Consider the following 23282-nt stretch of genomic DNA (forward strand, 5'->3'; position numbering starts at 1 on the left):
GTGTCCACGATGAAAACATGTATGTTATCACATTCCATCAAAGGTACAGTTGACATCAATCCAAATGTTCACAATCATAGAACCTAAGACACTCCTAAACAAATATGTATAATTAAACGGAAGCCTTTTAAAGCCGTGAAACACCAGCATATAGGCAACGCAAAACAAAGACACCCCATTAGCTAATTAACGAAGGCACATTTCTTCCTGATCTCCCCCTGGCTGCCGGTGAGCACGCCCACCCTGCCCATGTTCACCATGGACACCCCAAAGTCCCTCAAGAACGTCGTCTCCGGCGAGTCCCTGTACCGGTACACGAGCCCCTTGGTGACGTCGTTCCGCAGCAGGGCCTCGTCGGAGTGGAAGAGGCCCCTCCGCTTGGTCACGAGGCCGTAGTACGCCGTGTCGAACGTCTCCGAGCTCCCCGGCACCATCTCCAGCTCCGTCGTCTTGTCCTTGGGCCTCCAGCACCGCCGCCTGAGCCTGTCGGCGTACGCCCTGTCCAGGGTCGGGTCGCTGTCCCGGTTCTCGGTGAAGTTGCGCAGCCGCTTGGCGATCGACGGGCAGTGCGACTTGCCGATCGCGTGGGCACCTGAATGGCAGCATATGCATGTAGTGTGTTAGTGCTGAAATATTCGATCACAAGGAAATGTCTGAAGTAGGAAAGTGAAATTGCGATAACTGGGTTCCTTTCGCGGGCATATCCTATTTGAAAATTTTGATGTTCCTTAACTTTGTGATTTTTTGTAATCTCCTTGTGATTGTTTCTTGAATTGTGCAAATTGCTAGCCCTTTTGAATAAGGTCGTAGTCCTACGTACCACGTGCCACGACCCAATATCAATTCTCAAATACAAGGAGCGAGTCACATCATCATAAACTTGGACACTTGGTCCACTGGACCACTAGGGGTCAAACTGAATTGAAACCTGCTTCATTGGCTTTCTATCACTTCAAAACTTATTATGAGTAGTAATATATTGTGAGATCATCACTGACTCTTGAATGGTGTGCCCTTCACTTTTGACAAAAATCCTAAAATTACTACATTCAGAGGAAATAAAAACAAAATCTAGTTACCATAGCAAATATAGACAAACTGAACATCATCAAGGCAAGGATGGGGCTTTACACGCTTCTATCTCAGCCAGAGACTTTAGAAAGGCCAATAGTAGTTAAGGGCAACATCAGGTTAAGCATAAATTAAGACAATATAACGGCTGTCTCGAGAACGAAGGATGAATAGTAAGCACTGTTACTACATGGAAAAAAAATCGCCTTTTTTGCCTTGATACAAAATTTTGGTCACTAATATTTGTAAAAAAATAATAATAACTTAGATCAATCTCTGTTGATTTGAAGTTTATCTAGTCAAGCTGATTTTTTTGTTAAACGTAAGGAATGTTTCCTTCACATTCAGTAAAGCAATAGTGCAACTCATGTGCATGTCCTTATACAAATCCAGTAGCAAAAAAGAATTACCTTCACTTAACAAAAACAGACAGCTTCAAAGTACCATTTCTTGGCAAGGCATAGATTAATACCTGAGAGAACAGTCAGATCCTTGAGGCTGAGGTTCTTGGATGCAAACCTCTTGATAAGCTTCCGGATTCCATCGAATGAGTCGGGCAAGTTCTTGACGGCCTCCTTGGCGCTGGAGACGCTGCCGTCCCGCCTGCCGGTCTCCACCTCGTACAGGTTGCCGTCCTTGCTCCACTCCCCCTTGGCCACCACCTTCGTAGCCTGCTCCATTGAACGTAACAGCAATCAGACTCGATACGGCCATTGCTAATTTTCAGAGCAAGGAATGAATCAGGCAGCCATGGATGGAAACTGAAGAGGTAAGCTGTTGTAGGCAATCACCAGCGAGACGGCGTCCCTGGCGGCGATGGCGAGGATGTCGGCGCAGGAGACGGTGCCGGGGCACCTCTTCTCCAGCGCCTCCTTGATGTCGTCGATGACGTCGAAGGCGTCCAGCGTGTGGTTGGGCTTGGCGTCCTTCTCCGCCGTGTTCCCCTTGGTGGAGTTGATGAGCACCGACCCCTCGCAGCCCTGCATCCAGTGGGGAGAAGAAATTAGCATCTGGCTTCAGAGAGTGGGTTTGAACTTCAAAGTCCAAACATGAAACATCGTCCATGGCGAATGTATGTTCTGTGAGGTCGAAACAGATTAAAAGAACATCGAAAAGACAATTTTTGGGACATTCGCGTGGGGAGTCTTTTCGTTCTCTTTTGCGGATAAAGTTTCAGTCTCACTTTGTGAGCTACTGACTGATGAATCTATGATGAACCGGCATGGGATGCCATTGCATCCCAAAAAGAGACGAATCAAAGAAAGGGACAGGCATTTTTGAAAGAATCTACAGTGCTAGCTAGTAAGTACTTCGTATCCAGCATCCTCTCTTCCTTTCTTCACCAACTAACAAGCAAAGACATGGTCAGGAACTCAGGATACAAGACAAGGAGGCCATTCGGCGTACCCTGACGAAGCAGTCGTGGAAGTGGAGCCTCAGCAGCGGCGCGTTCGCCGTCGGGTCCTTGTGGACGGCCTTGGCGACAATCTCCCGGACGATCGCCTCGGCGTCCGGGCACGAATCCTTGTAGAACCCAACCCTGAGCTTGCCGTCGCCATAGCCGCCGTAGCCATGGACCGAAGCAACCAGAGCCAGGAGCAGAGGAAGCACGAGCACTGGAGGAAGAGGAAGCACTCGCACTGCCATGGTAGTGCAGTAGCAGAAGTGCAGCCTGTCCCCAACACTTGGTGAAAAGAAAAAACAATAAGCTATCGGTTGCTTAGCTTTGGCTGACTCGAGCCTCGCGCTGCGCACATGAGCAGGCGGCGGTGCGTGATCGGCCGGCCGGCCGGTGTCCGTGGGATATATAGAAAGCGCGGGGTGGGGACTGGACTGGGGAGTGTGGATGCCATCGGTCGGCGAGATCTCGGGCAGCGCTGCGAGCGTCGTTTTTCCCGGCTGTCATGGGCATGATGCCATGTGATTGGCCATGGATTTCCGGGTTCTTAGGGGTGTGCTGTGTGCTCAATGCACAGGCCATGTAAAGATGCCATCAGGTAACTTAACTTGCTCAGGTTGGTTTGGTTCGATCTAGGGTTATTTGGATCTTTAGAACCTCCTAAAATTTATGTCACATCGAATATTCGGAGGCTAATTACGAGGATTAAATATGAGCTAATTATAAAACTAATTACACAGATGGAAGCTAATTCACGAGACGAATCTATTAAGCCTAATTAATCCATCATTAGCATATGTTTACTGTAGCATCACTTTGTCAAATCATGAACTAATTAAGCTTAATAAATTCATTTCGCAAATTAGTCTCCATATGTGCAATTGGTTTTGTAATTAGTCTATATTTAATACTCCTAATTAGTATCTAAACATTCGATGTGATAGAAATTTTAGGAGGGACTAAAGAAACAAACACCCCCTTACTCGATCATGTTTAGTTCACCTCCAAATTCCAACTTTGACACTATGCAAAAAGAAGATTCCCCATCACATCAAACTTGCGGTACATGCATGGAGTACTGAATGTAGACGAAATCAAAAACTAATTGCACAGTTTTGTTGTACTTTGCGAGACGAATCTTTTGAGCCTAATCAGTCAATATTTGGATAATAATTCACAAATACAAACGAAACGCTACAGTTGCGCTACAGTAATTTTGGTTGCTCAAAGTTGGGCAACTAAACAAGGCCCCCGTTGCTTACGATGATGTGAATGGGTTTAGTACAATGTACTCCATGGTCTTTTACCAATGTACAGTGTCTAATGGTATAGTTTTTTTTAAAAAAAAAACACTGCAAACCTTATGAGCCGACACCTATTTTAGACCCAAGGGGTGTGTGATTTTGTGAGCTCAAAGATGTGATGCAGTCACCAGTCAGAACAGTGAGCATGAGATGGATGGTGGCATCATTGAACACGAAGTTTTACAGGTGCCATTTACCAATGATTCACTTGGGAATGGTTGGGAGATGTTCCTGACAAAGGAGTGGTTGAACAGATCAGCCCAGTCAGAGCAGTGCTTAGAATTATAACGGGATCGGGTGTCAAGGGGCCCAAGTGCGGCTCACGTGGTCGGATCGGATAGGGATTTGCTGGAGCCCTATTATTGGGGATCTGATTGCTCTTGCGAGATCTTATCTTGTGCAGTTTGTTTAGGGGGCACGTCTGACCGAGTTCTTACTGATGTTTTCGATGAAAACAGCAAAGAATTTACAAATTACAGGAGAAACTCAGGAAACAAAGAAGATCATGAAAGTTATGAATGGGTCCCCAGCCATTGTCTCATTAGAGTTGTGTATCTTCTCTTTGCTTCGTAGAATAACTGCAACAAACTCTTTCTTGATGTTCATGTTCGGATGAGGAGAAGCGGTTCATAGTCTGTTTGCCCAGCAAAGTTTAAAATGCTTTTCCTTCTCAGCCCAGTAGGCCAGTAGAACAAATTAATAAGTTGCATTGCCCAGTGGATGTTCACAGTATTTTTTATATTGTGTTTGACTTTCTCTCTCCGGTATGAACAGCATCATCATTGATAGGGCTATGTCGGTCATCGGATCCCTTTGTTACTAATCAGCTTTCTAGAAGACAAGAAGGAGGTAGATGTGGCTGAGCTTTTACTGTCACAATGACAATGCACAGTATGGACAGCAAGTCCCTCTTCCATTCAGAGGTTAAGAATATTGTCTAGCTTCTGGTTTTATGGAGATGCAGAGTGAAATCAAATGAATATAGAACAGAGCACACCTTTTATGGAGACACGCGCCACTTGACATTTGTGATAATCATAATATTTTTCTGTGTGTATAAGGGGCATTCTAAAGGAAGCAATCAAGGTCTAGCTTGTATTGATTCAGGAATAAGATTTTTTTTTGGGGGGGCGGGTATTCAGGGATAAGTTTGTATACAGGATTTGACAATAAGCAAAGACAAAACTTTTGTGGATCTTCTATGAACAACAATCAGAGAAGAAGCCATAAAAGTAGGAGCAAACAAAGAGTGGAGTATGCTGGCTATAGCCTCGTTCGGTTCTCTCGAAACCGTTCGAAATGAGATCTATTCCGCACGGATTTGATTGACCTGATTTAAAATCCGATCTAACGCAAAGTAATCGTTCGGTTTGAACTAGAATAAAGATTCTATTCCAGCTTGTTTTGGTTATTCTAACCTTTTAGCGATCCGGAATCAATCCCTATATCTTGACCTCTGGAACGAAACCCTCCAGGATCGAGTAACACAACCGGATCCACTCATTCCCCTCCAAAAACGAATCCGTTCCATGATTTAATCCTGAACAAGAACAACAAGGCCTATGAGTATACACCACGACCAGAACCAGGACCAGGATCCACTCGTTAAAGTGCACTGCACAGTTCAGACAGTGTCGAGCGATTGGTGGAGTGGATAAGCTCTCCCACAAGAAAGGCTGAGCAGCATTCACGCTGGTGTTTTGCTGTTAAAAGGCGGCCTTCTTTTTCACTTTCTCCCAGCTTTCCGTCAGTTGCCAAACAAGTCATCATGGTCCGTTTTCTCACAAGAAACAGTTGGCGGTTTTTCTGAGCTTACATATGTACTCCCATAATCACATTAAAGATGTATGTTGTATACTTCAGTAGTCAAAATTAAACACATCTTCATTTCTGAAAGAAAAAAAATGTCTATATGGCATTGGATCAAACCTATGATATACCAATTAAAATAAGTTCAGCCATTTATAATGAAGCTGTGTTGGCCAAATTTGAGGGATCTATATGCTATAAGTTGATTGTTAGTATGAGAAACGACCCACACCCACCTCGGCATGGGGCTACTACCCTGTGGTTGTGCTGCGGGCCTCTTCCCGTGTTGCTCTCTATGCAATTGTTTATGGGTGATACTTGGGCCTTGTGGAAATTGCTCTCTATGCATTTGTTTGTGGGTGATACTTGGGCCTCGTCGAATGCATGCAAATAGTGCCGAGTCTTGCCCGATCGAAAGATAGGCGTCTAAAACATGGAAATAAGTTGGTGTAGTTAAGTAACTTTTATAACCTGCCCTATAAAAAAACTATGGCAACATGCCTGCCATCGAGCGTGATTGGTATATAAAAAAAATAAATTGTACCCACCATATAAACAACTTGCAGATGGGTGCAAATTGGTCCACCAACTTATAAAATGCTCAATTTAGTATAATAATTTAATGGGTGCGTTCATGTTGATCCAGCAACTTGTAAAATGCTCAAGTTAGTGCAATAACATGGCAATTGGTGCACATATATTCCAAACGTTACAAACGCAACGCATCAAGCAAATTAAGATGGACATGTAAAAAAATTTTCAGTCAATAATTCTTAATTTTTATCAATAAAAGAAGTTGATCATGACCAACCTATTGCTTCTCAACTGTATACAAGCATGTTTATTGAATATGAAATTAAATATTTGTAATAAAAATTAAATCAGTATAAAAAATAATTAATATGAAGATATAATATTAATTCCTAAATACCGGAGGTTCTAATTTTGGTCCAATATATTGCCATTGCGACACGAATATCAATAGTCAAACCATGCTTAATAATTTGTTCCGATCCGAATATATATATCCTAACCTAACATTAGCAAATATGTTGGTCATTATAATATTGGGATTGCAGATACATCAATCTATCAAGTTACTACACTAAATTGAACATTTTACAGGTTGTTGAACCAATATGAACCCAGCTATCAAGTAGCTATTAAGTTATTGTACTGGATTGGACCAATCTGCACCCACGTGATAAGTTGTTGTACGGTAGGTGCAATTTACTCAAAAACTTACTTGCATCTTCCTTAGCATAAACTTTGTGGGGAGCCTATGAGGCATATGCAACTACAAATGCAACCCATGGAGCAGCCATAAATGTTCAAACCAATGGAGAAATGTGGTGGTAAGAAGATGGAGTACGGTAAGTTGGAGCTGGCTTCATCATGCTTGACATGGACAATGTCTTGGATTTGGTGGAAAAGACAACATTTGAGAGAAAGAGGAACAAAGTACAAACGTAGATGCCCCATTTTGTTCCTGAAAAATTGGTGGTTGAGATGATTCAACGGTCACCAGCATGAGGTTTGTGCACACCTAAGCATATTTGACCTATGTATCAGTAAGAATTAGATACATAAAACCTATATTTCATCCGATGTTCCGGGACGCCTAAGCATTTTTGACCTATATATCAGTAAGAATTAGATACATAAAACCTAGATTTCATCCGATATTCCGGGACGCCCAATTTGATCAAAGAATTTGGTGAGCTTATATTGTAACATATACAATAAAAAAATAAATACATTATATCTAGACATATCTCACGGTGGATTTAATGGACTAATTTGACGGTGAGAATTGCATTTCGAACAAAGGGAGTTGAGATAATGGGAGGAATTTAGCAGTTGAGAACTACTTCTGCTCATCATAGATATAAGCTCACTATGATGTCGACACGGTCTTAAGTATGACACTTTATCTTTAATGAAAATGGTTTCATATTGTGAAAGTATTTTTCAATAAATCTAGTAATGTAAAATTTTGTTTCTCAATACATATAAGATTTAAGATAATGAAGATCAAAGTTAAAAAAGTTTGTGCAAGGACAAATACAAATTTTTTACATGCGAGAAATACATTGGTAAGGAAAAAAAGATATTATAATTTTCCCTTTGTGGCTGTTTGTGTTGTTTCCCTTGCAATAGGAAAAACAAACTTTTGAAGCTTCATAGTCCATTCTACCGTTCGATTTTTTTTTAAAAAATAGTTTGTCCATATATAATCATCTCATGTCTAGAAAGAAAATCACATAAAAATCATGAATAATGTTTTTGCTAAACGGAAAAATCATGAATAATTGACTCGATTGTTCTGCTTCCCAACATTTGTCATCTTGCACACAGTTTAACTCTGCCCTTTATTGTTCAGCACAAGCAGAGGAACCCTCTGCTGCCAAGTTTTTCTGGAACACGAACAACTAACCAACATTGTTACATCATATATGGTATACTGTGTATGGGTATGAATAGAAAATTAGTTACTATCTACTCTGAACTGGTGAGGTTCGGCCATTGGGCTTCTGACTCTACAAGACCACCCATCAGCTGTTGAACCGTCGACAGTTGAGCCTGACCTCCCCTTGCCTCCCCGTCACGACGTTCACGCCCCCAAGCTTCACCATGGACTTGGCGAACTGCCTCCGGAAATTCCCCGGCCGCGACGCGAACATGGCCGCGATCCGGCGGGCGACGCCGGATGACGCGAGCTCCTGGTCGATCTGCAGGACGGCCCTCCCGGCGAGCACGCTCGGGTAGAAGGAGTTGTCGAGGCCGAAGGGGCCGAGCGGCGCGACGAAGTTCATGGGCACGATCACGTCGCGCGACTCGTTCTGCGGCGTAACCACGTGCGGCGGACACCGGCGCCGGAGCACGGCGAGCAGGCCGGCGTCCATGGACGGGTCGAACGGGTTGGTGCTGTTGTAGTTGTAGAGCCTGTTCATGATGAGCCCGCAGTGGCAGAACCCCATGGTGTGCGAACCTGCCACGTTTATTTTTTTCCAAGAAAAGAGCGTAAGAAATGCCACAAATTTAGTTTGAAATGTTCGATACAAAAACAGATGAACAATATATGCCACATTTTGATTAAAATTTGTTACGACCTAGCAAGGTGGTGAGATCAACGACCCCGAGGCCAATGGAGCGGAAGGCGGACAGAGCTTCGGAGAAGGACACGGAGGGGCTCGGCAGGTTCACCTCGGCGGCGCTGGACACGGTGCCGTCCCTTCTCCCCGTGGGCAGGTCGTAGCGCACCCTCCCCGCCATGGCCGCGGCGTCCCTGGCGGCCAGCGCGACGACGTCGGCGCACGACACGACGCCCGGGCACGCCTCCTCGACGGCCGCCTTGACGTCGTCGATCACGTCGAGCATCCTCAGCGTCAGGTTCGGCGGGGCATCCTTCTCGGCCGGCGGGTGGCCGGGCGTGCTGTCGATGAGCACCGAGCCATCGCATCCCTGATAGTGGTAGGTCGTAACACATGAACATGACAGACACTTGGCGTCAGAGGTGACACAAGGCCGATGAGACGGTCTCCGACGAGTGACGATGACACGCGTACCCTGACGAAGCAGTCGTGGAAGTGCAGGCGGATGAGCGCGGGGAGGACGGAGCGGTCGCGGGCGGCGCGGCGGCGAACGACGCGGCGGACGATGGCCTCGGCGCGGGGGCACGACCGCGCGTAGAAGCCGAGCTGCAGCTGCAGGGACGGCGGCGGCACGGCATCGGCGGCTTGCACCGCGCCGAGCGCCAACAGCAGCAGCAGCAGGGCCATGATGACGATGAGCGGTCGGTGCCCTTGAGGTGGAGAGATCGATGTGAAGGTGTTCTCGGGATCGGTCGAGCGGCTCCGGATTTTAGAGATGGATGGGTCGGGGTGGAGTTGGTTGCACTCAAGGGCGCCATGGCTTGGTTAATGCTCTGGGCATGGGAACCACCGCTGCGTCCGCCTCGGAATGCTAGCGACAGTTCACCCTGTACCTGGCAAACCACATGCCACTGCAGATGGGTCTCTGTACATGGGGGTGAAGCTCAAACTCCTCGCGCCCGCGGGCAGAAGAACTGAGGAAGTATGTATGACTTACTGCATTAGTATTACAAAACAATGCCTTCACAAGGAATCAAAACCTTTTCGGTGGGCACGCAGAGAAGGATTTTGAATTTTACAGAGTTGCCCGGGTGTTGGGCCGAATTCAGTCATGGGCCGAGTTCTCTTTTTGTGTCACGCGCAACCCGATTTTTTTTTATTTGCGCTTCGTTGTTTCTTTGGTGGCCGTGGCTTATGGGCTGAACGCCTTGCTCGTGTTAGTTATTCTCCCTTTTCCTTTTATGGTGAGTGGCATATGCAACATTGTTTTGAAGTTTTCCGGAAAAAACATCATTTTGAAGTTTTATATACTTTGCCGTTTTCTTTTATATAAGTATGCTATTTTTATTGTATTTTATATTTTCATGCTTTTCACTTCCTTTTTAAAGAGAAACGTAAAATAGGGCTCAGATAATACAATTCTAAATCCAGGTTCAGGGGTGGACACATCCAACAAGCAACACGAAGGCAATTGCCAATTAGTAAAGGCGCAGCTATAATCTAATGACAGGGTACCTACGGTATGCAAACAGAAATATATCAGGATCATTGGATGGGAAATGGACAGTGGTAACGTAAATAGACATTTTGTCGAACATGTTGCAGCCTTGCAGTTAGTGGATGCGACAGACATCGCTCTATCATCCATCTGGTAGCTCACTGCTATCTAATTCTCCATCACTCCATGGGCTGGTCGCACGATGCCACTCCGAACCGCCGCGTGCCACCGTTGGAGGCGGCCGTCGTTGCAGAGGTTGAGTCCCCACGACGCGGCGAGCTCGGACGCCGAGGGGCAGGCCATGAGCCCATGAACCCTCAATCGCCATGCACGTTGCGCCGTCACAGGTTCGCAGCAGCGTGCGCGGAGGAGAAGGCGGCGTCCGGTTGCATCACGCACCCTGCCGTCCCGCGTAGAGCAGGCGTCCACACGGTGCTCCAGCAAGAGCGCGTTGCTGCGAAATGAATCTCCTGGCTTAACAATTACATCTTCAAAACTACTATCTTCAGGATGCTACAAAAGCGAATACATACTAAGGACAAGGATACTATGGGATGAAAACATCCATTTCAATACTGTATAATATGACATTTTTCTCAAATCTCCAGTGGCAGCCCATGTGTTACAACCGGCTGTTACTTTTAGGAAGCGTGCTATGTTTACGCAGCAGCTCGCGCCTCAGCAACTTGCCAGATGGCAACCGTGGTATTGAATCAACAAAAACAACTCTCCGTATCTTCTTGTAAGGGGCAACCTAATGAAAGTTAATTTCATTAGGATTTGCAAATATATATTGTATGCAAGCTCACTATTAATGCAGTATGTGATCAAGATATTTGTACCCGCCAGTGTACGTACCTGATGGGCAACAAATTCCATTACTTGGTCTTCTGTAAGGTTGTTGCTACCCTTTTGTCTTGCAACAAATGCAACTGGTATTTGTCCTGCTTCTTCATCCGGGTATCTGTATATATAAGTAGGATGAGTAGATTTGAATCCCATAAACATGTAATGTTGGAAATACAAAACAATTAGGAATTCTGGACAATAGAAATTCTTAAATCCACACCAGTTGTAGAGTACATATTTACACATTAAGTACATAGACACCTGCATGCGATTATATATGCGTCCATTAAGTGTGAAATTATGCTGAACTCATGTGAAGCAATCCTAAACGTTATGCAGATCATTCGCTTAGTTATTCATTTCAAGAGAACATACGGGATAACTGCAGCGTCGAATATTCCAGGAATCAAATGTAGCACATCCTCTAACTCTGCTGGTGCAATCTAATGAAGTACAAAATGAAATAATTGCATATATTATTAGGGCACAAAATGCGTTAATGGTAATAATGAAACTAAATCATGAAAAAAAAGAAACACGTTAAGTACCTGATATGCCTTGTACTTAATCAGATCCTTTAGTCTATCAACTATGTAAAGGAAGCAATCTTCATCAAAATAGCATAGGTCACCAGTTTTAAGCCAGCCATTAGAATCAAATGCACAAGTTCTTGTCTCATTACCTCCAACATATCCTGTATGATTCATAGGAAGTTAACATTCACATCAAGCTAAAGGTACTAATTAAACATTACTTTGAAACTTGTGGCAATAATATCTTGCTCAAAAATATTTACCACTTTATTCATTAATTGCCACGATATTTTTATTGTTTATTTACAAGCTGCAACTTATTTAGGGGATAATCTGATAATAAATCTTTTGTTTTATGCCACCATTTTCTCTGCGTAGCCATTTTCATTAATTTTGCATATTTTGTACTATGATATACTTGCTATCATAATGTGGATGTAGTATTGTACTTTGAATTTTTATTTTAAATTTAAATAAAAAGATTTGCATTTGATCACTCGATAAATTTGTGCCGTGATCCAACAATCATTAGCATTATACTCAAAATGACTAGAGCGAGAATATACGAACATGATCTTTCAATCATGAAAAATAATACTATAAAAATATAAGGACATGTAATACATACTATTTACTAAGGAGAAATCTAACGGTGGAAACAAAGGAAGTACCTTGAAGTACCCAGTACCGACTTGGTACTTTAAAACCACCGTAAAAGAGCTCATAATGATATGATATAAGTAAATATAAAAATTCATAAAGGAACAAAAATAGCTCATAATGATATGATATAAGTAAATATAAAAATTCATAAAGGAACAAAAATAGTGCAGAAACCTTTTTATGATTAAACTTTTAGCATTCTTATACACATTTCTTGTAGTTGTATTCCTTTGATTTATTTACTAAGGAGACATATTAAGTGTTATAAGTAAATACTTCTATAAATCATGTATTAAATAAGTTTATTTTGTTTGTGAGATATAGAATACAGTAATTGTTATTTAGTTGAGTTCCTTCCCTTTAACCACATTTTTGTTTGGGCGCTCGATTGCACTTGGAACAAAATGTTGTGATGTGGAACCTTACTTGTGCCACCTTTGTGCTCAAAATGGATGATGAAAGTATAAGTAAATGTAGTAGTCATGTCGTTACCTAGCATGACACCTGGGCCGCGGATACATAACTCTCCTTGCTCATTGATTGGTAGGAGTTCGCCACTATCGATGTCAACAACTTTGGCTTCAACACCGCTACATAGTCGACCAGTTGATTTTATACGATGACATTCTTGATGACCAGCCATGTTTGATATCAGACCACCCTCGGTTGAGCCCAATGCCTGTGATTTGTAGACCACATCGAAAAGATTTACAGTACAAATAGTAAAGTGAAAGTGTGCCTACTCGTGGTCCAGAACCCCTCAGCTAGCCCTCGAACACTGATGTGCATGCATGTCAGCCTGTCGTCATGCAGGTAACTAGCATAACTAGCATACAAGGGGGTTATTTTCAAGTCATAGCTAGTCCCCAAAACTAGTGAAATCAAATTGGGCCGAGCCAACTAGTTGTCATCTAGTCACAAAACTGATTTAAGGGGAAAAAAGAATTGAGGCAGAAGATTAAAGTTGTATAGTGGTTTCTACACCTGAGGTCTCCTATCGGACATTTGAGTGAGCTACTTTTGGACGCATAATAATATTTTCTAGCACTTTTTTTTATAAACCATGGCAAATCTTTAAAGTAAACCATAGGTCTGACCACTGATTACATGGTCAAAGCTTAGTTCCAAAACAGCGGTTATTTATCATCTCTTGTTTCCATCTGAAATCGGTATTATCTGTGTTCTTTTATACTTATCTAGACGATATCCCATACAAAACCTTGGCCATATTCTCTTCCCAAATACTATGCGCCAACATTGTAAAAATATGAGCTTATTTTGATTAAAAATTAAAAATCCAGTAACTTCTTTTTTTTTTTGAAAAAGGACACGCCAGCAACCGTTTTTGAAAGGACAAATCCCGCAACTTTATTTTAAGTGCCGTGAATAAAAATATCATTTTCACCATGTGTAACACCCATCCCTGAAGCCGTACCATCCAGTACTTCCAAGGGACGGGTACACGTACATATAACACCCTACTCATATTTTCGTCATCACTTCATGTAAAATGATTAATCCAAAAGTTATGGTTGGAGGATAAAAATTTATAAATCGACTCCACGCATGCTCAGCTAGCAATGTGTGGTACTAGGCCTCAATCAAATTGAACCGTGTGTCACCCTGTGCTACCACACTAACTACAGTGCCACTCCGCAGCCCGCACTCCCCAGTCACTTTAACTAGCGCATCCGTACCTTAGCTTTGGGAAAACACTGGCAAGAATACAAGGTCCTCACGGTGGCCACGTGATATTGTCGCTGACTGGCGCTAACTACCAAATGTTCGAAACGCGGACACACGAGCACGAGATCTTCAATTATTTTATACGAATAGAAAAACCACAAAGATTTGGATCGCGATCCTCGTGCGCCTTCCAACGCGGACTGCCAATCTCTATGCAAAATTAATACAACCGTCAGAACATGAGCGCTTACCAATGACAGCTCGACGTCGGGGAACCTTTCGTGGAACGCCGACGCCGCCGCGGGGCTCAGCGGCGCGCCGCCGCAGTCGACCCGGACAAGATCCGGGAACCCCTCCGGGCCGATGCCTCCCCGCTGCATGGCCACCACCACCGGCGGCGCCACGAACATACGCGTGGCCCCGCACCTGGCCGCCGCGGCCAGCACGGCCGCCGCGCCGCCGCCCCGGGGCGGCGCGGTGACCACGGCCGTCGTCTCGGCCGTCACGACCCCGCGCATCAGCATGTGCAAGCCGTACGAGTGGAACATGGGCACGCCCAGGAGCGTCACCACGTGCCCGCCGCCGGGCGCCCGCGGCCGCGCCGCGGGGACCTGCAGCGACGACGCCATGAGGCGCCGGTGCGACTGCGCCACCGCCTTCGTCCGCCCCGTCGTCCCCGATGAGTAGCTGATGACCGCCACGTCGGACTGCCGCACCTCGACCGGTGGTGGTGGTAGCTCGTCTGCCCACGCCAGTTCGTGGCCGTGGAGGAAGGACTCGAACTGCGGCGAGTCGAGCAGAACGACGGTCATCTTCCGGGCCGCGGGGACCTTGCCTACGGTGGCGGCGGTAGCGAAGACGACGGACGGGTTGCACAGGCCGACGGCGCGGGCGACGTCGGCGGCGGTGGACAGCGGGCTGACCGGCGAGACGATGGCGCCGATGGACAGCACCGCGAGGTACACCACGGGGACGTCGAGGCTGGGCGGCGCGAGGACGAGCGCGACATCGCCCTTGGCGACGCCGAGCGCGCCGCGCAGTGCCGCGGCGAGGGAGCGGACGCGGGCGAGGAGCGCCGGGAACGAGAGCGCGGCGCCGGTGGACGCGTCGAGGAAGGCCGGGTGCGCGGGGAGCGGGGAGGGGAGGCGGGACAGCGCGAAGGACGGGAAGGAGACGGGCGCGTCCGCCGGCGGGAGCGGGATCGGCGGGCGCAGGCTGCGGAACGTCCTCGTGGCCGGGCAGAAGGCGCTCCGCGGGTCCATGTTCCAGCCGCGGAAGACGACGGCGAGCAACTACCTCGTTGGAAATGGGCTGTGCTTTCGCGTGCTTGCAATAATCGAATTTGCTGGGGACAACATAATGAGGTGGATTTCCACTAAATATAAAGCTGATCATGCCGTGTGATCGTGCATGTGAAAAGCATGTCTACCGGATCATTATTTTGTTGTGGAAATAAGTCTGCCGGATCTGATAGGGTGCATATCATCGTGCTACCGACCTAGATCGGAGCATGACAAATTACGCTAACAATTTAAATACATAGAGGATAAAAAGCATCTAGATTCATACAAAAATTGAGCTTGAACAAAAACTTGTCATCATCTTGGATCGTTGCTGGTGAAAGGTGATGATCGGTAGGCATAGGAGCATTGCATTTGCATACTCTGATGAGCGCACGTACGAGAGAAAGAGAGTGTCGTCGTGCGTGAGAACGAACAGCCAGAGGATCGGAAGATGATCCGCTAGCCGTTTAGATGAAACCAAACGACTTCTTAACGTCAATCGAACAAAAACCCTATGTTTTTCCTTTGCTTTTCACTGGAACTTGTAGCATTATTGCAGGTGACGGTGAGGTGGCCAACTGGCAATATGGACTTTTGCATTATCCGCCATGTGATGCCGCCTAAACAATTGAACGATGTCTAGGAAAAAAGCGAAATATAGTTATACGTTAGTGCTTGGGATGAAAATGGACAGAAAAAAAAACAGTCCACTTCATAATAAAAAGAGGCACATCAAAGTCTTATCGAGTACGAATGCACTTGAGTTCTTCATAATATGACAAGCACAACAAGTCTTCTTCTTGAGTACGGTTCATAATTTTGCTAAGCACATCAAGTATTTTCAGCATTCACATGCTTTTCAGCAAGAGTGTGTGAGAATGGTGCACACCCATAGATAACTTTCATTTTAGTATTTTATATTTATTAGGTAAGCAAAAACAAATAAGGGGTGTTTGGGAGACTGGGGCTAAACTTTAGCCCTGTTACATTGGATGTTCGGATGCTAATTAGGAGGACTAAACATAAGCTAATTATAAAACTAATTGCAGAACCCTAGGCTAAATCGCGAGATGAATCTATTAAGCCTAATTAATTCATCATTAGCGAATGGTTACTGTAGCACAACATTATCAAATCATAGACTAGTTAGACTTAATAGATTCGTGTCGCGATTTAGCCTAGAGGTTGTGCAATTAGTTTTGTAAGTAGTTTAGGTTTAATACTCCTAATTAGTGTCCAAACATTCGATGTGATGGGGGCTAAAATTTAGCCCCTCCTCCCAAACACCCCCTAAGTCTTAGATCATAATAGCATATGCTAGATTCTAATAATCCAACAGTTCTCGAGATAAACAAGATGAAATAAACTTCTATATGGAGATAATTATCACACCAGCGTCGAGCATTTGGATCGGAGGCAACCTTCATAAATGAAGTTGCCCTAGTTATCCAGCAGGAAAAAGTAAATATTTCAGGAAGCCCAAACCGATAGCTTGTTTATTTTGTATGGCTCTCTCTATTTTTTCCTACCCTTCCCTTTTTCTTCTTTTTTGTTGTTACTTGGACATATAACTCTGTTTTTCAAAAGAGTAAAATGCACCACAGATCCCTAAACTTATCCCATTATGTCAACCAAGTCCCTGAACTTCTAAAATACAGAAATAAAATACATTTCTGGATTCCCAAACTATTAAATGGGTTCATCTCTCATCCCAAACACGCCACATGGGCTTCCAACATGGGCTTCCAACACCGACGTGGCCTGCCATGGTAGCACCATGCTTACACATATATGCAGGAAACCCCTGGCAGTCTACATCTCTCCATTCGCTCCCTTCCCTCATCTCCTCCTCTCCATTCCTCCGTGGAGTGAACCTGTGCTTGCCGATTGGCGACGTGGCCACGAGCTGCGTGAGTAGGCGAGCTGCGACGACGAGCGAGCGGATAACATGGCCAGTGAGAACCAACCACGGCTGGTGAGTCACGACTGCAGGCTAGCGGACAACGCTGATGCTGGACAACAGACAGAGATGAAGCATGACAACGATGCGGATGCGGCGCTGTGGACCTGTGGTGGTGGGTAAGGAGGCGTTTAGTTAATTTTTAGCACGTGTCACATCGAATGTTTAGATACTAATTAGGAGTATTAAACGTAGATTATTTACAAAACCCATTACATAAGTGGAGGCTAAACGGCGAGATGAATCTATTAAGCCTAATTAATCTATCATTAGCAAATATTTACTGTAGCAACACATTGTCAAATCATGAACTAATTAGGCTTAATAAATTCGTCTCACCGTTTAGCCTTCACTTACGTAATGGGTTTTGTAAATAGTCTACGTTTAATACTCCTAATTAATATCTAAACATTCGATATGACGGGTGTTAAAAATAAGTAAGAGTAACCAAACTAGGCATAAGTGAATTTGGTGGAGGGGAAATAAAGAGAGCCTGGTGAAGCTGTAGGCAGTAGGCACGTAGAATGGGAAAGTAATGATGCGGTTGGCTGTGAATTCGGCGGCAAATCCGGCATTGCGGAGGCTCAGTGACATGCTGACAACCTAGGTCTACCATTGAGAGGGTATGAGCAAACCCACTCTTATTCACACCCAAATCTATATAATTATTATCCACTCCTTACTCTCCCCAATCCTACCTCTATCCAATGGATAATTAACTTTGTACTGTATACATATACATATCCAATTGATTAATTGTACCCTCTCTATACACCATGCTTCTCATTTCTAATAGGTATATAATCTTCTACCCAAACCTTTCCAATTGAAATGGGTCTAGGTTTAGGAAGAGGGACCCAACGGCAGGCCTACAGCAGCCCGTCTGCCATGCCCATCAGCTACGCGGACTGCAGGTTGCGGTCTGCCTTCAGGATCTCCTGCGCATGCACTGCCAAGAGTGATTGCTTGTTCATCAGGTTGCGGACTATAGAAGGACCGCACCACACAGCAATTTCATCAGTTGGAGAAAAAAAAGAGGAATTGCTTGTTCGCTTTTTTGCAAAAAAATAGACTTTGGATTTTTTTTTTTACCTCACTCAACCTTGTGGGGTGGCGAGCATGACGAAGGCGGAGCCACGATGGACGCCATCGAGGAGGAAGGCGGCGCAGCTGTTGTAGCAGTCGTGGGTGTCCTGAATGCTGCCGTGGATTAGCGACTGGGCACGTTGAGGGAAGCCGCGAGCTGGGTCTCCCGGCTCAGGTACGAGCCACGCACGACCTTGAGCCCCAGCGCACGCGCTCCGGTTCTACGGCGTGCACCATGGCCTCCAGCCGGTCCTGCGCATCGCGCGGAGGTACGCGTGGATGGAGCACTCAGCTGTTGAACGCGAGCGCACCGACGAGCATGAAGTAGTCGATGGCCGGTAGCTCGCCGGCCACACCGCTGTCCACGCATCCTGGGCGCGCCGTGCGCTCAGTCGCAGGTAGTGTGGAGCCCTGTGGGGATGTCATGCTCGCACCGCCGCCAGCAGTGCACCTCCTAACCGGCCAGCACCCCGTAGACCTTGCAATCGCTGGAGGCCAGCGCCGCATTTGTGCCTGCGGGCCACCGGCCGCTGTGCGGGAATTTTTTTTATTTTAACCTCTTTTAATCTAAAATTTTATAAATAACTTCTCCCGATCTATATTTCCATGAAGTAGTCTTTTTGTCGCGCTAAGGTTCGTGGCACGACTCGTAATTGAGTTGCACCACATGCAATGGCGTGACTAAAATGCCAGGTTGGTGTAACACAAAATTGATTTTCACATGGCGTGGACGTGTCAAAGCGAGATGGGCCACCGGCCGCTGTGCGGGAACAGAGAGAGGAGAAGCAGAGAGAGAGAGGGGACGAATGGAGGGGATGTGGGCTGCCAAGGGGGTTTTCTGCATATGTTTGCAAGCACGGCGCCATGATGGCATGCAACATTGGCATCGAAAGTCCACGTGGCTTGTTCCCATTTTATAGTTCGGAGATTCAGAAATACGTTTTAGAAGTTCACGAATTTAATTGACACGGTGGAACAAGTTTAGGGATGTGTGGTGCATTTTACTCTTTTCGAAAAATAAACATGTTCATCGACACATTTGGATTTAACTTTGTCGATGTTGAATTTTTCATACTTGTTCACCAATAAATGGACTTTGAAGTCGCATTTGCGTGTTCGTTCGCTTTCAATTGCAATTGCACACGGCACTTGACAGTGATGTGGAACCGGCCGTGGATTTATTTGAGTTGTTTAATTTGTTACCCCTGTAATATAAGATCATCGTTCCCTGTGGTTGGGCAGAAACAAAAATAATATGAAATGACCAAGCTATAGCTGCTCACCACCGCCAACGCTAAGGCTTCGATTGTTAAGCACATCCACCTTCACAACAATATAATGCGATGGTGAAAAAGATCTCACTATAAACCTTTGGTAAAAGTTGTCTTGATCAGACTGCATGTACATGGATCCGGAAACATAGCCTACTAAGCAGAAAAGATTTGAAAATCGTGGCATGAGGGCAAAAAAGCTAGTCCCATAACAGAGACTTCGCATACAGAGCTGCATCAGACAACCATGATAATATCACAGGTCCACGTTTGCGGGAGCAATGGTGGATCCTTTTTCCAGTTATCTCCTTCGCTGTCTGCCCGGAACCTCTTTGCAATGGGGCGCTCGAACGCCACATCGAAGAGGCTTTCCCTGGTGAGCCACAGTCCTCACGGTGACTCTCTCGTGGAGGCTGGATCGGCACATGCCAGCATCTCAGTCCAGATTTCAAAGGCAGAAAATTATTCACACCTTGTGACGCCATCCGCAACTTCATCAAGGTTCCAGATGTCCTGAAAGAAAGTTTCAGGCGGTGGCAGCGTATTTGCAAAAACTTTCATGTGTAAAGCATGCTTCTGGAGTTCTGGTGAGTTTCATTTTAGTCTCTTTGGTGAGTTCCGTTATAGTCTCTCGGTTGATCTAAGTTTTGTTATAGTCTTTGCGATGTATTTGTTATATTTGATACCTTTTACTTTACCTGTCAAGCCATTGAAAGTTTGATTTAATAACTGCTTATTACATGCACCTGAGATTTTCTTTCATAACTGTTTAAAACCATATACTAATTTCCAAACTAAGGCATGGATTTCAAATTTTGGGAGTTACTAAGTGTCTCTTTAAACAACTCTTGAAAGGTTTCGGTTGCACATTGGACTGCTTAGAACCTAATTCAATATGGTATGGAGTGAATTAAAGTTTGATTACCCTATTTCCTAACAAGGTATGGCAATATATTCTTTATTGCGCTACAGATTAGTTTATCTATTCAAATAAAACATGATCCTATAGACTTATACATGCACGCAGACATATGCATGTTCCCACATGCCCATGACTATAAAGTAAACGCATTCACAACAAAAATAGAAAAAAAAAAGTTTGCCCCATGGTAAAAATTTATTCTTTGGCAAAACAAAGCTTTTTTATATAGCGACCATGACCATCCAAAAAAATAAAGTTTTAAAATAACTTAAACTGGCCTAATAAAACCAACACCTGGCCATCATACTTTATTATTATGTCATATTCGCATTTCAATTCTTTACATGTAGATGAAGCAAATTATATTCCAGAAAAGATGGATCTGGAACATCTTTTCAGTTATCTTTTCCTATTAAGTTTGAACTTAAGGAAAAGTAATAGAAACAAAAAATATTACTCCTAAATTATATTGGAAGAAAATATGTAGCTGCACAAATAAACTGCGTGAGCGATAATACCAGTTCAATCTACAAAAGTGTCAATTCGTGAATTACCTGGAGAATCCAAATAACCCACCTATAGGTAGCAGACACTTGTAAGCTAAAGAAGATGACCGGGAAGCCGGATGTTTTAAGAACATCGTCAAGCTCGTTTGATTGAAACTGTTTTCTCTCCTATGTGCACAACATCGACTAATTGTTATTGATCCGCATAAGGTTCATATAGCATCTTTTTTGGCAGAGCTGTTTAAAATCCAAGACCATGGCCAAACTTAGCATATAAACCATCCATACCGAGTCTGACTACCCGGGCATTCATTTATTTTTGTTTTATCAATACAGTTTTTCTTTCATTTTTTGTTTAACCAATTCGTCGAGCAACAAGCCTTCCTTTTCATTACTTCTTCCCCCTGCTCTTTTTTGGCATCCATGTGCTACTCCCCTCGTATTTCTCTGCTTCTACCTCCTTCTCTTGATCTTGATTTGCAACATTTCAACCATCCTCCACCATCTAAAATTCGCGAAACTTGAAAGGCCTTTAGGACAAGTACAAACTTGTTTTTGAAACCTATGAATATGATCGATCCATTCTCCGGTGCTTGGTTTTCTTACATCCTTGCGGCCACCGAGAGCATTACTGCCGTATATTTGAACCATAAGAGCCTGCAGTTTTTATCAACATCAATATTTGGAGCCAATCACGAAGAAAGGACAGTACTAACTGTTAATTCAGTGAAGTATAAATTGGATTCGTAGGGATATTTTTCAAATGAATTCCAAGCATGGACAAAATTATTTGATTTACTCATATATATAAAACACAATAACGAATGAATAACTAGGTGCAAGGAACGCACTCCGTCCGCATGGAGATCTCTCGTGTGCCGCACCTCAGTCCTTGATCAATTTGGTCTTCTTGGTCATCGGCGGGACACTATCCCCATCTGCAGCATTGTTGTCCCCTACAGCAACGGCACCAGAGCGCCTATGCTCCAGCCAGCCTTCCAAGAACTCCTTGATCTCCTGGAACTCTTGGGCGTCCTCCGACGCCAGGTCGAACACCTGATGTCCAAGCTCCTTCATCTCATCAAGCCTCTCGGCCTTGGTATCGCCTCGTCTCCGCATCCGTCTCAGTGCGCAGCAGTCCGGTATCCGCGACAAGTTATTGTGGCGCAACATGCAAAAGATGTGCCGGCAGGGGAGGCCCTCGCGCTCCATCTTCCGGCAGCTGCACTTGACGGCGTCGCCGGAGCACTCGACGTAGAAGAAGACGCCCCAGCGCTGCTTGAACCCCACCACGTAGACCTTCTTGCCGAATATGGGGTGGCCCCTGGCCAGCGTCTTCACAACCTCGAAGCCGTCGATCATCATGATCTCCTCCCGCAGGAGGTAGAAGTTGGCCGGCGTGAACCGGCGCGCGGCGTGCTCCTCCAGGCACCGGTGCCCGGTGGTGAGCTCCACCCGGGACCTATCGGCCTCGACGTCGAGCCTGGCCACGTCGAGGCGCAGGGCGTAGGTGCAGGCGTCAGCGTGCGCCAGCAGGTCGGGCAGCGACATGCCGCCATGGAGCCCCGTGTGCAGGCACGTGGCAAGGCACTCCGTCCTCTGGTCGCTGGCCATGCCGAGGAAGAACTTGTCGTGGACGAACGCGGCGGCCCAGAGCTCCCTCTTGCCGTACATGTCCTCCAGCCAGCGGTGGTTCGCGGCGGTGCCGTGCCGCGCCATGAAGCCGTACCAGCGCTCCTCGAACGCCTCCGGCGAGCACGCGTCGCGCATCAGCGACCTGAACTCGTCCTGCGTCGACGAGCCGTGGAGGTGCTCGTCGATGGCCCGCTCCACGTGCCACGAGCAGATCCGGTGGTTGGACTCCGGGAACACGATCCTGACGGCGCCGACCACCGCGTCGCCGCCGTCGGTGATCACGGACCTGGGCTTCCTGTCTTGGGAGATGGACATCGCGAAGGCGCGCAGCAGCCAGACGTAGGAGTCGAGGGACTCGTCGGAGGTGACGCCGCAGCCGAAGAAGACGGGCGTGCGGTGGCGGCTCAGCCCGACGAAGGGGACGAACGGCACGCCGTACTCGTTCGTCCGGAACGTGGTGTCGAAGACGACGACGTCGCCGTGGCTGATGTAGTAGTCGAGGCGGGAGTCGGCGTCCGCCCAGAAGAGACTCTTCAGGCGCTGCTCGGCGTCCAGCTCGTACCGGTGGAAATTCTCGCAGTCGTCCTCGTCTTCCCGGCGGCGCAGCTCCTGGAGAACAGCATCGGCTTCGGCCCTGTCGATCTGCGGTCGTGCCATGTCGTGCCTAAGCACAAACAATCGACGATCAGATCGAGAAACTCTCTATATTACA

The 23282-nt window shown here is 45.8% G+C and overlaps 4 protein-coding genes across 6 annotated transcripts; all 4 read right to left on the reverse strand.

The window, feature by feature from the left end:
* Positions 1-2856, reverse strand: LOC101776191 (peroxidase 56). Its single transcript, XM_004982501.4, has 4 exons — positions 2479-2856; positions 1863-2051; positions 1544-1742; positions 1-592 (listed from the first exon to the last, which is right to left on the reverse strand). The coding sequence occupies exons 1-4, from the start codon at positions 2716-2718 to the stop codon at positions 183-185; spliced, it is 1038 nt and encodes a 345-aa protein (XP_004982558.1). The 5' UTR covers positions 2719-2856; the 3' UTR covers positions 1-182.
* Positions 2857-8138: 5282 nt separating this feature from the next.
* Positions 8139-9365, reverse strand: LOC101779210 (peroxidase 57). The gene is made up of 3 exons (XM_004986363.1): positions 9153-9365; positions 8694-9048; positions 8139-8575 (listed from the first exon to the last, which is right to left on the reverse strand). Exons 1-3 carry the CDS (start codon positions 9363-9365, stop codon positions 8139-8141), a joined length of 1005 nt encoding a protein of 334 aa, XP_004986420.1.
* An 836-nt stretch (positions 9366-10201) lies between these two features.
* LOC101776596 (4-coumarate--CoA ligase-like 7) lies at positions 10202-15346 on the reverse strand. Of its 3 annotated transcripts, XM_012843026.2 has the most exons (7): positions 14159-15335; positions 12714-12900; positions 11708-11719; positions 11574-11614; positions 11401-11468; positions 11035-11140; positions 10202-10930 (listed from the first exon to the last, which is right to left on the reverse strand). In XM_012843026.2, the coding sequence occupies exons 1-7, from the start codon at positions 15167-15169 to the stop codon at positions 10799-10801; spliced, it is 1557 nt and encodes a 518-aa protein (XP_012698480.1). In that variant the 5' UTR covers positions 15170-15335; the 3' UTR covers positions 10202-10798. The 3 variants fall into 3 exon arrangements, 2 of the variants coding, with proteins under 2 accessions (XP_012698480.1, XP_004982559.1); XM_004982502.3 differs by having other exon boundaries at positions 11574-11719; positions 14159-15327; XR_002675947.1 differs by lacking the exon at positions 11401-11468 and having other exon boundaries at positions 10639-10930; positions 11574-11719; positions 14159-15346.
* Positions 15347-21820: 6474 nt separating this feature from the next.
* Positions 21821-22486, reverse strand: LOC101779605. The gene has a single exon (XM_004986364.1). The coding sequence runs from the start codon at positions 22484-22486 to the stop codon at positions 21821-21823; it is 666 nt and encodes a 221-aa protein (XP_004986421.1).
* Between the last annotated feature and the right edge of the window lie 796 nt (positions 22487-23282).

Source organism: Setaria italica, chromosome IX (genome assembly GCF_000263155.2).
Source record: "Setaria italica strain Yugu1 chromosome IX, Setaria_italica_v2.0, whole genome shotgun sequence".
Taxonomy (NCBI): Eukaryota; Viridiplantae; Streptophyta; class Magnoliopsida; order Poales; family Poaceae; genus Setaria; species Setaria italica.